At 40.8% G+C, this 13,728-nt stretch overlaps 1 protein-coding gene across 1 annotated transcript; it reads right to left on the bottom strand.

Moving 5' to 3' along the window:
- Positions 1-8,237: 8,237 nt before the first annotated feature.
- On the bottom strand, positions 8,238-13,065 carry LOC136506621 (serine carboxypeptidase 1-like). The gene is made up of 13 exons (XM_066501522.1): positions 12,759-13,065; positions 11,548-11,624; positions 11,340-11,462; positions 11,072-11,174; positions 10,952-10,989; positions 10,560-10,661; positions 10,285-10,368; positions 9,968-10,216; positions 9,301-9,366; positions 9,092-9,213; positions 8,873-8,986; positions 8,592-8,637; positions 8,238-8,414 (listed from the first exon to the last, which is right to left on the bottom strand). Exons 1-13 carry the CDS (start codon positions 13,063-13,065, stop codon positions 8,331-8,333), a joined length of 1,515 nt encoding a protein of 504 aa, XP_066357619.1. The 3' UTR covers positions 8,238-8,330.
- Positions 13,066-13,728: the final 663 nt, after the last annotated feature.

Below are 13,728 nucleotides of genomic sequence, written 5' to 3'. Positions count from 1 at the left end.
CCTAGCGACTAGGCCTCTTTTCTTTGGGCTTGAGTAGAATTGATATTTATCCTTTGCTCTTTAGCCTTTTATGTGTATTTCCACAAATGCCCTCCTAGCAAATGGTCAAACACCAAAACTTGTAGAATTGATTAGTTATAAGTCCTAATTCTAAGTTTGGTGTCCATATTAGTTCATTTTATGTGTTAGTTGGTGGTTAATAAAAGTAGTTAAGCACTGCCAACAAACTCCCCCACACTTAGTCCTTTTGCTCATCCTCGAGCAAAGTTAGAGATAAAAGTAATCATGAGCATAACATCCTAAGATATATGGCTTACATAAAAGTTATTCCAACACATTCTTTATACAAGTAGGGATTTGTGGCGTTAGCTAACATTTTTCCTTGGGTTGTTGAAAAGTGAATAGTTCTCAAAACAAAGTCATCTTCCCAATTTCACATCTTAGCATTTGGAGTTTTGAATGTTTTTCTCAAGAAAAGCATAGTTCACGTTATACTCCTCAAATGGCACTCTCAAATCACTCAATGGTATATACTTCCTCACCAAGGCATAGCAATGTTTTGCCTTCTTTTGTTTTCTCCTACTTCTAAAAGGTTTATGTGGAGCTTTAGGTAGGGATAAACAAAATAGCATAGTTGTATGGCATATGTTGTAAAGTCAAATCGAGGATCCAATGAGAGAAGTGGCCATACTCTTACATAAAGATGTGCATGTGTGTGGAAAAAGATGAACTAATACTATACTACTTTTGTAAATATGATCTCTCTATAACTTACTATTTTTGAAACATAGGCTATCTTTTTTCTCTTTTTTTAATACATGAGCCTTCATGTGCTTATCTTTTTTTTTCTTTTTATACTTGGACCTTCATGTGTCCATGTTTTTTATGAACTTTTTGCATAGCCCATGTCTCTTCTTCTAAACCTCATATTTAGAGAGAGATCACTATCTTTTAGAACATAGAGTATTTACCTAACAAATATTTTTTGTCTACTTCCCAGTGTAGGAGCAGAGTTTTTGGTGGATGGAAGCATGTTTTTGCTGTACTCCTGGTGTATGAGCAGCATGTGAGTGTGGAGTGTACGTGATCTTGATCTTGGGAGCATGATAAGTCTCTCAACAAGGGTCAACAAGACTTGACCAAACTAAATACAATAACAAGCAACGAATGTGGAAGGCTTAAAACTTGCTAGATGTTATTTTTGGCCTTGGTAGGAATTGCTCACCAAATGAGGAGTATGTGATACTATGGTTTTATAACATTTTTATCAAAACAAATTCTCCAAGTACTTCGAATAGAAATGGTAGGATTTCTAAGTCAGAACTATATCACATCTCACAACAACTTAGTCAACATGATTGTCCTATTATAATATTTTCCCACAAGCATAAGTGTATGTATATGGAACAAACATTATGCATGCTTCTATCTTAAAGCTGTTATGAACATGTTACTTTTCAAAATTCTAAAAAGTGTGGATTGCATAGGGGCACTGTTTGGTTCATTGAGTTTATTTTTAGTGATCAGAATTATGTTTGTTTTAAACTCAAAGTTTTGTAGGGAATTGAGAGTAGTGTTGTACAAACCATTGGTTTAAAGAGGAAGGAGTTAAGGGATTCAGATGTGGTTTGGCTAAACCAAAGGCTCAGCCAATCCTCTCTAAAGCTATATGTCCTGTTCTTCTGCATGATGATCGTCCGAGGATGTGTAACGTGTTGGTGGGAGATCTCGAATATATGCGTGTCGAACTTGAGAGATCTCACCCACACTTATTTTTGTACATGGTTTTTATTCAACAAAGAAACAAAAGTGAAACAAGCAAGGGCTTTACCGGTTTGAACACCCGGGAGCCTAAATCTTGATAGTATGTTCTTGCTTTTATTGAAAAGGTGCATACTATCTTGATAGTATGTTCTTGCTTTTATTGAAAAGGAAAGTTGTGTTTTTTTATAATCTAGGGTATCTCCCGGCAGTGCTTAGTTTATGGTCTCAAGCTTGATCGCCAAAGCTAGGACTGAGTTCATAGCCAGAAACAGTGATTGGCTTCGATGGTGGTGGCTTTTAAGAACTCGTCCTAAGGAGCAGAAACATTTTTTTAATGGAAGGGCTTCATGGTGAAAAAGAATAGAAGGATTAACTTTTTTATTTTTGAAAAGAGAGATAAAACACAAGGATACATGGGTGACTAGGTTTGGACATAATAGGACAACCATTCCCCAGTAACAGCGCCAGAAATGCTTGTTGATATTTCTTAACGCATATAGAAATAATCCGCAAGCGCACGAAATTACCGTTGTAGCATTTCATCCGGACTCAGGGTATCATATTTCCATGAGGAACGGAGGTGTAAGAGTCTCTTAAGCTAGTTCACCTAAGATAACAAGAAGAGGGACAGCTTGGGTAGTGGGGTTTTCTAAGGATATATATTCTAAGTTAAGATAGCTTTGCCACTATAGACTTGCTTCGAGCACCGGATAACACTTGGTCTGTCAAGCGTTGCGGGCCTATGGCTCTACACTGTACTTGAACATGGGGGATTATGAGGGACAGACAGGACTGTCACCACCTGCCGTCTACCCCTCAACCGTGGAGTACGAGGCAAACGAAGGTAGACTCTAGCCTAGACACCACGTCTACGCTATCGACTACTACTCTAGCATAGATCAGGGTTATCTGTGTTTATCAGGGCCCTTTACTAGAGTATTCATCACAAGGACGAATGACGAACCCACAAGTAAATAATGAACAAGACTAACTTAAAGTAGAACTCACCATCGAAAATAAACACAAACCTTATACTCCAAGTAGTATTCAGTTTGTAGAGGTACAAGTAGAGAGGAGCTAATGATTCCCGGCATTCCTTCCACTAAGTGTACAAGAGGCCTCGAGTACACAAGAGGAGGTAGCTAACAACTTCGGTACTTCTCCACTCTTACTCACTCACTCCCTACACTAGAACTAGCTAAAGAGCTAAGATAGGAATGGAGCTCTTCTCTTCTTGTCACATTGTGTCTCTTGTGTTGGATTCATCAAATGAGGAGGAGGGAGCCTCATTTTATAGGTGGAGAGGAGGGGGTTCTTTGGAATACTCCCCATTCCCATATGGAAGGAGCAAACCGACGTCTCAGCTTTAATTTTACCTGCCATCCCCACCACAACCGACCATAGAGAGGCGGTAAGAGGCGGCCTACAAAAAATGAGCCCAATAGGGCCCACTAGGGGTGCGGCCGCACCAGGGGTTCGGTCACCCCAAACGGACTCTGATTGAGCCCTATTTTGGTGGGTGTCTTCTTGAGGGCTTCTTGATTGGGCCTATGAAGTTTGACATGATTTGGAGGTGGTTTGCTTTGGTCTTGGCCTTTTTTTTCATGTTTGGGCCCTGATTTGCCTGGCGACTGGGCCTCTTTTCTTTGGGCTGGAGTAGAATTGATATTTATCCTTTGTTCTTTAGCCTTTTATGTATATATCCACAAATGCCCTCCTGCAAACGGTCAAACACCAAAATTTGTGGAATTGAATAATTATAAGTCATAATTCTAAGTTTGGTGTCCATATTGGTTCATTTTATGAGTTAGTTGGCGGTTAATAAAAGGAGTTAAACATCGCCAATAGAAGTGGGAGGGGGCGCGCATGGGTGCGCGGGCCCCCATGTGTCCGCGCGAGACGTAGGAGTGGGCGAGCAACGTCCGGCTGGCGCGGGCCCATGCGTGCACGCGCGAAAAATGGACTGCAACCAGTAGGCGTCCGGATGAGGGTGTCCGTCTGGACGTACCGGGGCACTAGCAGTGCCGCTGTTCTAAGGCCAGTTTAAATGAAAAGTTTTCATGGCATTGTTTTTAAGAGTGCCATGTCATATAAAATGAAATGAAACATGCTCACTCTCAGACCGATCTCAGCGACAAGTTTTTTGGCATTGGGGGTGTTCGCTTCTACTAAAGTAGGTGTTGCAGCTGCAACTTTTTACTGTGCTCTTTCTCAGTAATACACTGTTCTAACAACCGTTGTGGCTTAAAGCCAACTTGAAACGACCGAAGCTAGTTTTTAAGACTACCATGTCACGTAGAGTAAAATAAAATATGGATGAAACACTCATTTTTAATGAAAAGTTTCATTCGATGATTTCGTAGACATTTAATTTGATGACTTATAGAGAATTGGTAGCCATGCCGAGAGAGTTTCATCTAAATGAAACTCACTTCCCTCTCTTCTTAAAAACATTGCTATATCATCAAAAATATCTATGTGGCAATCTATTAAATTCAGATAAAACTCACATGAAACTCCCACCTAAGCAAAACCTGTTGAGGATAAAACAAGCTATAAAAAACTGTAACCATTGATCCTAGCAATGATGGAAATCGATGGTCAGCGTGGTAGTGCCACGACGATTGCATTAGGGTGCTCTTCAATGTGCCTGTCGATTAACCTGTTGGCGATTCAATGAGCAGTATCCACTCCCCAGGCTACATCTCTGACTTCCCACTTCATGAGAATTGATGTGAGACATCATAAGGATCATGTGCTTATGATTATATCTTTTAGTTTCAGTGATTTAGATGACAACACAAATCTAGTACTAGCATGTGTTAAATATGTATTACACAAGTTACAGTAGGTCTCAGCATGGATGCAAGAAAAGAAGTGGCGTGAAGACCCGTGAAGAAACAGAGCAAAAAGAAGTAAGTGCACAGAAAATACAGGCACCAGACGGTCCCGCGAGAAGAAAAATACAAGACCTAAATGATTGATGAATAGAAGCACTTAGGAAATATTCATCGCTGGAACATTCACCAAACAATACGATGCGAAGTCTTTATGTCCATTGTATCATCCAGCGATCATTAGAAACTTGGCTAGAAGTGAGGTATTGTTTGACAAATGATCTAGGTGTAGAAAAAGTGAAGACGACTTTATCATCCTGTGTGCAAAAAAAGTTCAACTGGCTAGTAGTACCATATGATCTAGCAATGAATATTTTGAAAATGATAGATCATTTGGTGTGCGTAGTTTTCTAGCAAACTCTTTCTAACAACTAGTTGAGGAGGACTGAGGCTATATATTTGGGGTTGCCTCACTTGTTCTATGTGTGCTGGAGTGCCCCAAGGTTGTTAGAACTTAGAACAAGTGTTTCCACACTACTGTCAGATGTCATTCAAGATCACATCCAAGTCTAGGATAGACACTATACTACATCCTTTTGAGGTTTAGACCTTAGTGCTTGAGCACTTTGAGCCATCGTATTGCCCTTGTATCTTGGAAGTTTGGAGCACTTGAGGTCTTCATGACGTCCTAGGTGACAGCGTGGTGGCCTTCGAGGTGGCGATTCTCCATTCTTGGTGTAGAGTGGCGTATCAGGGGTGTGGGGAACGAGGATACCCCCTACCTTGTAGTCAAAATGCTTTTGTAGTGGAGACGATGTCAAGTTGACCGAAAGAGCTAGGTGACGATGGTGAGATTGTGCAATTCATGACACTAGCCTTTGGTTGGTTGGTGCCTTGTCTGGCATATCCAACACCATGATTGGAAGAGACTTGGTGACCCACCGACAACATACCTCGGTGGAGCTCCAACTTGAATTAGGGTTTCAGTTTTGGCAACCGATACCATGGGATACATTGTTGTGTCTCTAGGAGTTTGCCTTCACTACCTTAGCTCTTTACATATTGCGTTTATTGCTTCTGCATGTATTTCACTTGTGCGACATTTACTTTCCTAGATTAGCTATAGGCTAGTTGATAGGATTGGCTCTATGCCATGAATTTCTTTGTGGGTTAAGGGTAATTTAGAGTACACTAGGAAAACCTTAAGTGCACGTCTTGCTAAAGTAATTTATGTTTTTTCTCTAGTGATAGTTTAATTTGAGCCCTAGGGTTTTAAGTTTTCGTTAGACACCCTATCCACCCCCTCGGGTGCTCACAGGACCTTTCAGCCGTAGATATGTTGGTGATTTTCAAATAGAAATATCACAAGTACCGTGAGGGAAAGGTGAAAGAAAAAACCAGCGCATAGTGAAATAAAACATGAAACCTTGCTGAGCTCCCAAGTAGTGGGAGGGGAAAGTGATCTTTAACCACATGCTTGTGGAAGAATGAGCCTGTAACACCCCATGTCCAAAACTCCTTATATGGCCTAGCTCCACATGTGGAACGAGCCTGCAAACGCGTAGCACCTCTACACTTTCGTCCTCGCTTCGTGTAAAATGGTTAACCCGAAGGTGCTACGTTTAAGGCAACGGGCATTATAAGCTGGTCCTCACCCTCCTAAACTTTTAAGGTGGTACTAAACCCACCAACCACAACCACATATAAGCCACTTGGGCCATATGGGACAACTTCACGACTACTATAGGCTATTAATGGGCTGGGGTGTTACATTCACCCCCCTTAAGGGCTGACGCCCTCGGCGGCTCACCACATATATGTGGCAGATGTCCAGGACCACCCCTTGGTACACCCCTCCACGGGCACGTGCAGCAAGGGTTGAGGCTCTGATACCATCTGTAACATCCCGCGTACAAAACTGCTTATATGGCCTAGCTCCGCACGTGGAACGGGCCTGCATACGCGTAGCACCTCTCTTAAACTTTCGTCATCGCTTCGTGGAAAAGGGTTAACCCGGAGGTGCTATGTTTGGAACGACGAGAATTATAAGCTGGCTCTCACCCTCCTAAACTTCCAAGGTAGTACTAAACCCACCAACCACAACCACATATAAGCCACTTGGGCCAACTTCACAACTACTATAGGCTACTAATGGGCCGGGGTGTTACAGAGCCGATAACTCATAGGCAGTGGCTTGGTTAAGGGAATAGGAATCCACCATAGTCGTAGCGAAAGCTGAGTCTTAGTAGGTCAATTGTCACCGCTTATGGACCCGAATCTGGGTGATCTATCCCTGACTAGGATGAAGCTTGGATGAAACTAAGCAAAGTGTATGTAGACTATTGTTGAGGAATCAGTGGATGAGTTGTGGTTAGGGAGTGAACTCGAACCCATAGTTGACTACATCATCTAGGGGTTATGAAAGAAACAAAATCGAAATATTTACCTTTCAAAAAATTTCGAACAAAGAATACATATGTCTATCTATACTTCATTATTCTGAAGGTGGGAGAAAAGATCAAGCTGATAGTGAAAATGAGGGTTTCCCATCCAATAGTGAATTTTTTTGTGTAGTAGTGGCAATAACTGCCCACTTTCATCAACGAGAGGCGAAACTGGCGGTAATGAGGGTTTCCCAACCGATAGTGAAAATCTTTGTGTAGTAGTGGTGAGAAGGGGGAGACACCGACGGGGCCCGAGAAGGGAAAGGTAAGAGTGGACCCTTTTGCCACTTGTCATCCATGTTTAACTAGTTCAGTGCCCAAATTGAATTTAGAGTTGGATATATAGATGGCTAAAATCAAACTCTGAATATAGTTGAGTGGCAAAAAAAGACTTCTCCCAAGTATCAAATATATAACTGAGAGTTTGTGAACTTAAATGAGAACATTGGACAGATAGATTTTGAAACCCCTCATAAAATCCAATCTTTCAGGGCTACTTTTGGCAACATGGTTTCCCGTGGGTTCCCGGCCTTTTACCCGTGGATAAATTCCACGCGGTAAACTCCCAGGGGCCATCTAGTTTGCATGTTTGGAAGCATGCTGGGTGGGGTTCTCTGTCACGAGGCAGCCGAATTTCCATGCGGAAACACGCCCGGTCTTCGGACACCGGGCAGTCCTCCTCGTCTCGCTAGCGCGACGGCCCCATGACAACACCGCTTGCCAGACCTCAGTGCATGCTTATCTCCGACACTGGTGGCCACCCATGGGAAAAATGTTTCCAAATAGCAACAGGGGAATGGCCCCTCCCGTGAAATCTCACCTCCAGGCGGGGAGGGGATTACGATGTCCACAAAAATCCCTCTCCCTTGGTTTTCTTCCCTAGGTTAATCACCCTGAGTTGCCAAAGTAGCCCTCATGTATCTTTCCCAAGAGAGGGAGAGAGTTATTTAACAACACTATCCGAAACTTATTTTGGACACCCAAGCCAAATATAGCAGACTTTTAATTTGTACCTTTCGGATTTCAAAACAAATGAAAATTGTCACAAATATTTGGTCACACCGTAAAGGCGTGAGCAATAATGCATGTGAACATCTGCATTAGTGACATAATATTTGCATAGAATGCAGCATTGTAGTTGGCGCTAGGTACTTTGATCCTTCGTCTGCCTCTTATTTGTTGCCTGGGTTAACCAATTTTGTTCACACTGTTCTCTATTTGATTCAACACTGCCTGACTTCGAACAGAAATATGGCTCCCATCAGCAGCAGCTGCATCATGAGCTTCACAGTTTAGAACCAGCAAGCCAACGGCTGTAGAAAGCAAATGCTTCCTGTGGTTTATACTCAGGAACTGTATGCCCAGAACCCTGTGAGAAAAACATGACAGTTATTAATGGCAACCTAATCTCGAAGCTTCGATTTGTTTTGGTGTTTCAGTAAAATGTGACCATATCATTGAACATAATTTATGTTTGATTTGGTAGGCTAGTATCGTGCTCATTTGTACATCAAGGTATTATTAGACTAATTAGAAACTGTAGTACCTTAATAGTAGCAAAAGTGAGGCCATTTTCATATCCTTGGGTGTACCTGAGGAATATAACAAACGATACATGAGCTACATGTCCTTAGTTTCTTTCCTCGATACATACAAACATTTGCTTGAAATTATGGAAATAGAAAAGACAATCATTTAACTGAATATTACTCTCGCAAAAGAAATATTATATTGTGCTGATTATGAATTATATAAAAAAAAATCCAGTTTTTGGGATAAAGAAAACGATTCAAAAATCTTATGATAGAATGATCGTTTGTCAAATACCCAGAAACTTGTTCATTAACAAACCACGCTCGCCACGAATCAATGACTCCATAGCCTAAAGATGTGGTCCATGCTAGGCTCCCAGTGTAAGGTACACACATATCATGGTCACCACTGAAACAAATGCAAATTAAATGAAATATATCAATGATAATAGAGCTTCTTCAGAGGTTAATAAGAATGTGCGATTCGAAAGCATATTATGCATTCTTAAAGTACCTGTAAATGAGAGCACGGTAACCCTGGCTTGTAAGGTTTTTGTGATGAATGATCATACTCCCAGCATCATGGTGATATATCAATTTATCTGTGCATAGGATCCAAGGTCCAATTGAACTGACCTGTGCAAGATAAACTATGTTGAGAAGATGGAAAGTTCTAAAATTAAAACCATCAAGTAAAAGGTGATCAGTGTATGGCTATCATACTGGTTCTGCATGAATCGCAGATCTGACGCTATCATTGTTTAGCCATGTTGTTGCAACTTCATCACTCTGAAGATTAATAAGGAAAGAAGACACGATACATAAGTAGGCACATAAGTAATTGGGATAATGAACCAGCTTCTGTTGGGAGAAAAATTAAAATAACTCCTACATACTCTAATTTGAGATGGAAAATGCATCCATCCAAAGGAATGTAAATCAGACAAGATCGCAGAAATCTTCAGTTGGAAGATATGCCTTATACAATATAATAATCAGAGAAGATGAAGATAAACGAAATGAAGGATACCTATCGCAATATATCAGTCCTACACTACATTACTACATTAGAATAACTATATACCAAAATTTAGTCAATATATATGTAGTCTACAGTGGAAAGTTTTGCGCATTGACTACTATACAGAAACATATACCTAGATTTGCCACATGAACAAATTATTCCTAGATTCATGGTGGTTTTTTTTTTGCATTGCTTCACTATTTTTTTTAGCTTTTTGTATTTTGATAGAAACTAGTGGCCAAATTTGTAAATAAAGAGGATGGAAGCCACAAATGTAAAAAAGTGTAATATCTCATCAAGAAGATTAACGCTCCAATAGATCACAAGAGAACATAAAGGTTCAAAGGTTATTGTGCTTGTGCTCACCATACACATAACTGATGATCCAGTGCCAGCGGCTAGCTCTTGCCATGATGGAACGCGCCCATCTCTTACAGGAGCTCTCAAAGGCCATGCCCGTCCAATCATTCTTGTTCTTACCGGAAGGGGCCTGCTAGTTACACCAAGATCTTTAAAACTTTGAGGCATTCTGTTATTTTGTGAGTTCACTTCCTTGGTATTTGTGCCATGGTAGCACGGCTCAAGAATGTCATAAATATTTAATCCGCTGATTACCTACAAAGAACATAATATATGACATGAGAACACTATCGATTTTTTACTAGATAGTGTCACTGGTTTACCGTATCGACTTTCGACACTGCCTCGGTGCATTCTCCACTGTCAGAATAATTCCAGTAGTTTCCTTGACATGCAGTATTCGCTTGCTGCATTATGAATAGTAATGGTGGTTAATTGAAAGAACATGGGTCTATTTCAAAGGACATATGATGTTTAAGTATTATTTGGCATATACAAAGGATGCGAAGGACGTGTTCTGATATCACCAAAATCCATCACTAAAAATCAAGGCACAAGGAAATTTCATTGAGAGTTTTCAGTCAAAGTACCGACATACCTTATATATATCATCTGAAATTAGGCCCATTCCATGCGCAAACGGTACAAGAGCATTACCATCAAAGGCGCTGTCACATACACCATTCCCAACCATGTAGCCCTAACATGAGAGTACAAAATAAAGCTAACCTTAATTCTAGATTTACATTATTTTTTCTTCGCTCTGTAACCACATATAGCCAAATTCTTACAACGTTTTCAGCTAACCAAGATCAAGTAAAAAGTAAAAGAGAACACAAGGAGGAAAAATGATCACACACAAAGTATTTATTGCTCTGATCCTCCATTCATTCTTGGCGAAAATGTCCAAGGAAACAAAGCCTCTTTCATAGATTTGAATGGTAATGGCATACGCAATTTATGGAAACAACAACAAAAGAGATCACTAACCTTGAAGTTTATAACTGGATTATCTCCTTTGTGGATTCCTGTAGAATAATTCGTTAGCAACACGAATAATATAGAAACAATTAATAGGTGTTTAAGTGATTATGATCTCAAAGCCAGCACCTTTGACCACTTCGTTTGCAAGGGTAGGGATATAAACTCCGGCGTAAGACTCTCCAGCTATGTAAAATGGATTTTTCAGGAACTCCGGGTAGAGCTGGAACCACTGGTTAAAAATAGAGGAGTAATCTCAGCTTTTTGTTCAACAAAAGGATGATACGAATCAACAAAAATACATTACTGCACCAAGATGAAATAACATCTTTACATGTATCACCTCGATGTAATGCACTTGAAAATCAATAAAATCTTCCTTATCAAAAAAATATACCTTGAGAAGGAAAGTATGCGAATCAGAAGCTGTCTTAAGATCGCCAGTTTCATAATATGAAACATTCTTTGAGTATGACAGCCCAACACCGGAAGGGGAGTCCAAGTATATTACACTAGACACCTGCAAGGAAAACTTCACTAATTTGTCTAGAACTCCAGATAATTTATGCCTATTACTTAGGATACCAATGGAAATGGCCGACGACCTTGGACCAACTATAAGGGTTGAGATGAAGGTTTGGCAGACTTCCAGCTGACCCTCCTGACTCAAAGTTGAATGGTCCTGAGCCCAAAACAACACCGACTAATTGGCATCAAAGGATCAAAGTGACGAATGTGTGAGAATGCGCGTACATTTGACACACTACAGCAGCAGTTATATGTGGTCATATAGATGCATAAGACCAAATAAAATAGAAAAAGCACACAACTTCTCGTTGTTGTTACAAAAAAAGATATGCGATGAATTAATTCAGATATAAAGTCAAATATTGGAACAAAATATTAACACTGAACTTTATTTTTACCAGCACACGCTAATTCTTGATGCACATCCAGTACTGGATAGGATATAATAAATTGGCCGCATGCAATGTGATAAAATGGCTGCCGATTATTATAATATTAATATTGAACATTTATAAAAGAAAACAAATGATAAATGTGCTGAAACATTGAACAATAAGATGAAGTGTGTATGAAAAGAATGTCAGACACACCCAAGCTTTGATCTTTCTCTGAATGAGATATTCTTCTGGTAGAGTACTACGCATAATAACAACAGAAGCTGGGCTTCAGTATTTACTATACCGTAGGTTTTCTAGCAAAAGCGAAACTACTTGTACTTGAAAAAAATGCTACAATAATGGAGAACATATCTCTGCAATATGATTTAATTTGTCATATTAGAGTAATAACATTAGTACAAATATATCACTACACCAAAATGGAAATTCCTTGGGGGTTCAGGCCGGATTTCCTTCAGTGCCAAAATTCAACCGCCAAGGAACTTATCATTTCCTTCTTTTTTGTTGCGACGAAACTTATCATTTCTTTAGGGGCTGTAGCAAACTGCCAAGGAAATTTGTATCTTGGCGGTTCCACTCGGCCTCCAAGGATGTCATTTATAATAAGTGGTGTCAAATAGAGGACAAATATGCAAATCTACTGGTTTAGCTATGGCCAGACAGGCAAGAGAAGACGACGGTGGATAGGAGCGCGTGGCTATACATGCTGCAAGCAGAATCCTCAGGCCAGGGCTCATCCAAAAACAGGCCGCGAAAGTCGAAATACATAGAAAACATCAGAGCCGACGACGCACATAGACCTCGCAATGATCGATGGCTGGGGGGAAAAAAAATCACACAATAGCACACCGGATCGGAGAAGTGGAGAACAAGCAAGGTCGACGACGCACCGTGCTCGTAGACGAAGCCGTCCAAGCTGGAGCAGCCGGGGCCGCCGTTGAGCCAGAGCACGACGGGGTCCCGGGCCGGGTTGCGCTCTGACTCCACCAGGTAGTAATACATCCTGCTCCCGACAGTCTCGTTCACCGTCACGTACCCGGCGTAGTGCTTCGACGGCAGCTGGGCGCCGTCGAACCCGAGGAGATGCGTCACGAGCGCACCCGGCGGCGCCGAGCGGCAGCAGCAGACGATGGAGGCCAGCAGGAGAAGGGCTGCTGCTGCGGCACGACCCGGCGGAGCAGACGCAGAGCAGGCCATTGCTATGTGAGCTCTCGACGGATGGTATTGCAGTTGCAGCTCGGCCGGGACTCGGGAGTGTGTTTAAATAGAGCTGCGTGGCTACAACTACATGGGTTGACGGAAATATGTCTTTGGCAGGGACGCGCTGCCGGCAACGGATTTGATGCAGTGACGTACTGAAGTTGTTGACCGGTCACAAAGCCAGCCCATACTCACTAGTCACTACCTATAGCTTCAATTAAATCAAGGAACAGTCAAACCGTTACAAGTTTGACTAAATTATAAAAAATACTAATATTTATGATATGTTATTGCCATTCAATTTTGTCATGTAATATAGTTTATAGTATACCTATCTGGTCACATAAATTTCAATACTTCTATTTATATAGGAGTGTAAACTTAATCAAACTTATGATGGTTTGACTTGATGAAGCTATGAAGTTATTCCCTTATGGACTAGAGACAAATGGAGCACCCAGTACCATTAATGCTACAAAAACAAGCAATTAATCAATGATAGATTTATCTCACCTTCCTAGGTTCCAAGCCGTTCTCTAATTATGAACTAAAGGCAGTTATTCTCTTCTTTGCAGATGTGGAGATGGCTAACATAAAACTAGACTATCCAAATCTGTATTCACTAAAAATTGAATATAGATATCTATATTTATATCATAT

This window comes from Miscanthus floridulus, chromosome 15 (genome assembly GCF_019320115.1).
Source record: "Miscanthus floridulus cultivar M001 chromosome 15, ASM1932011v1, whole genome shotgun sequence".
In the NCBI taxonomy this organism is placed as follows: Eukaryota; Viridiplantae; Streptophyta; class Magnoliopsida; order Poales; family Poaceae; genus Miscanthus; species Miscanthus floridulus.
The sequence above is the reverse complement of the archived record's forward strand: the minus strand, read 5'-3'. Positions and strand labels throughout refer to the sequence as shown.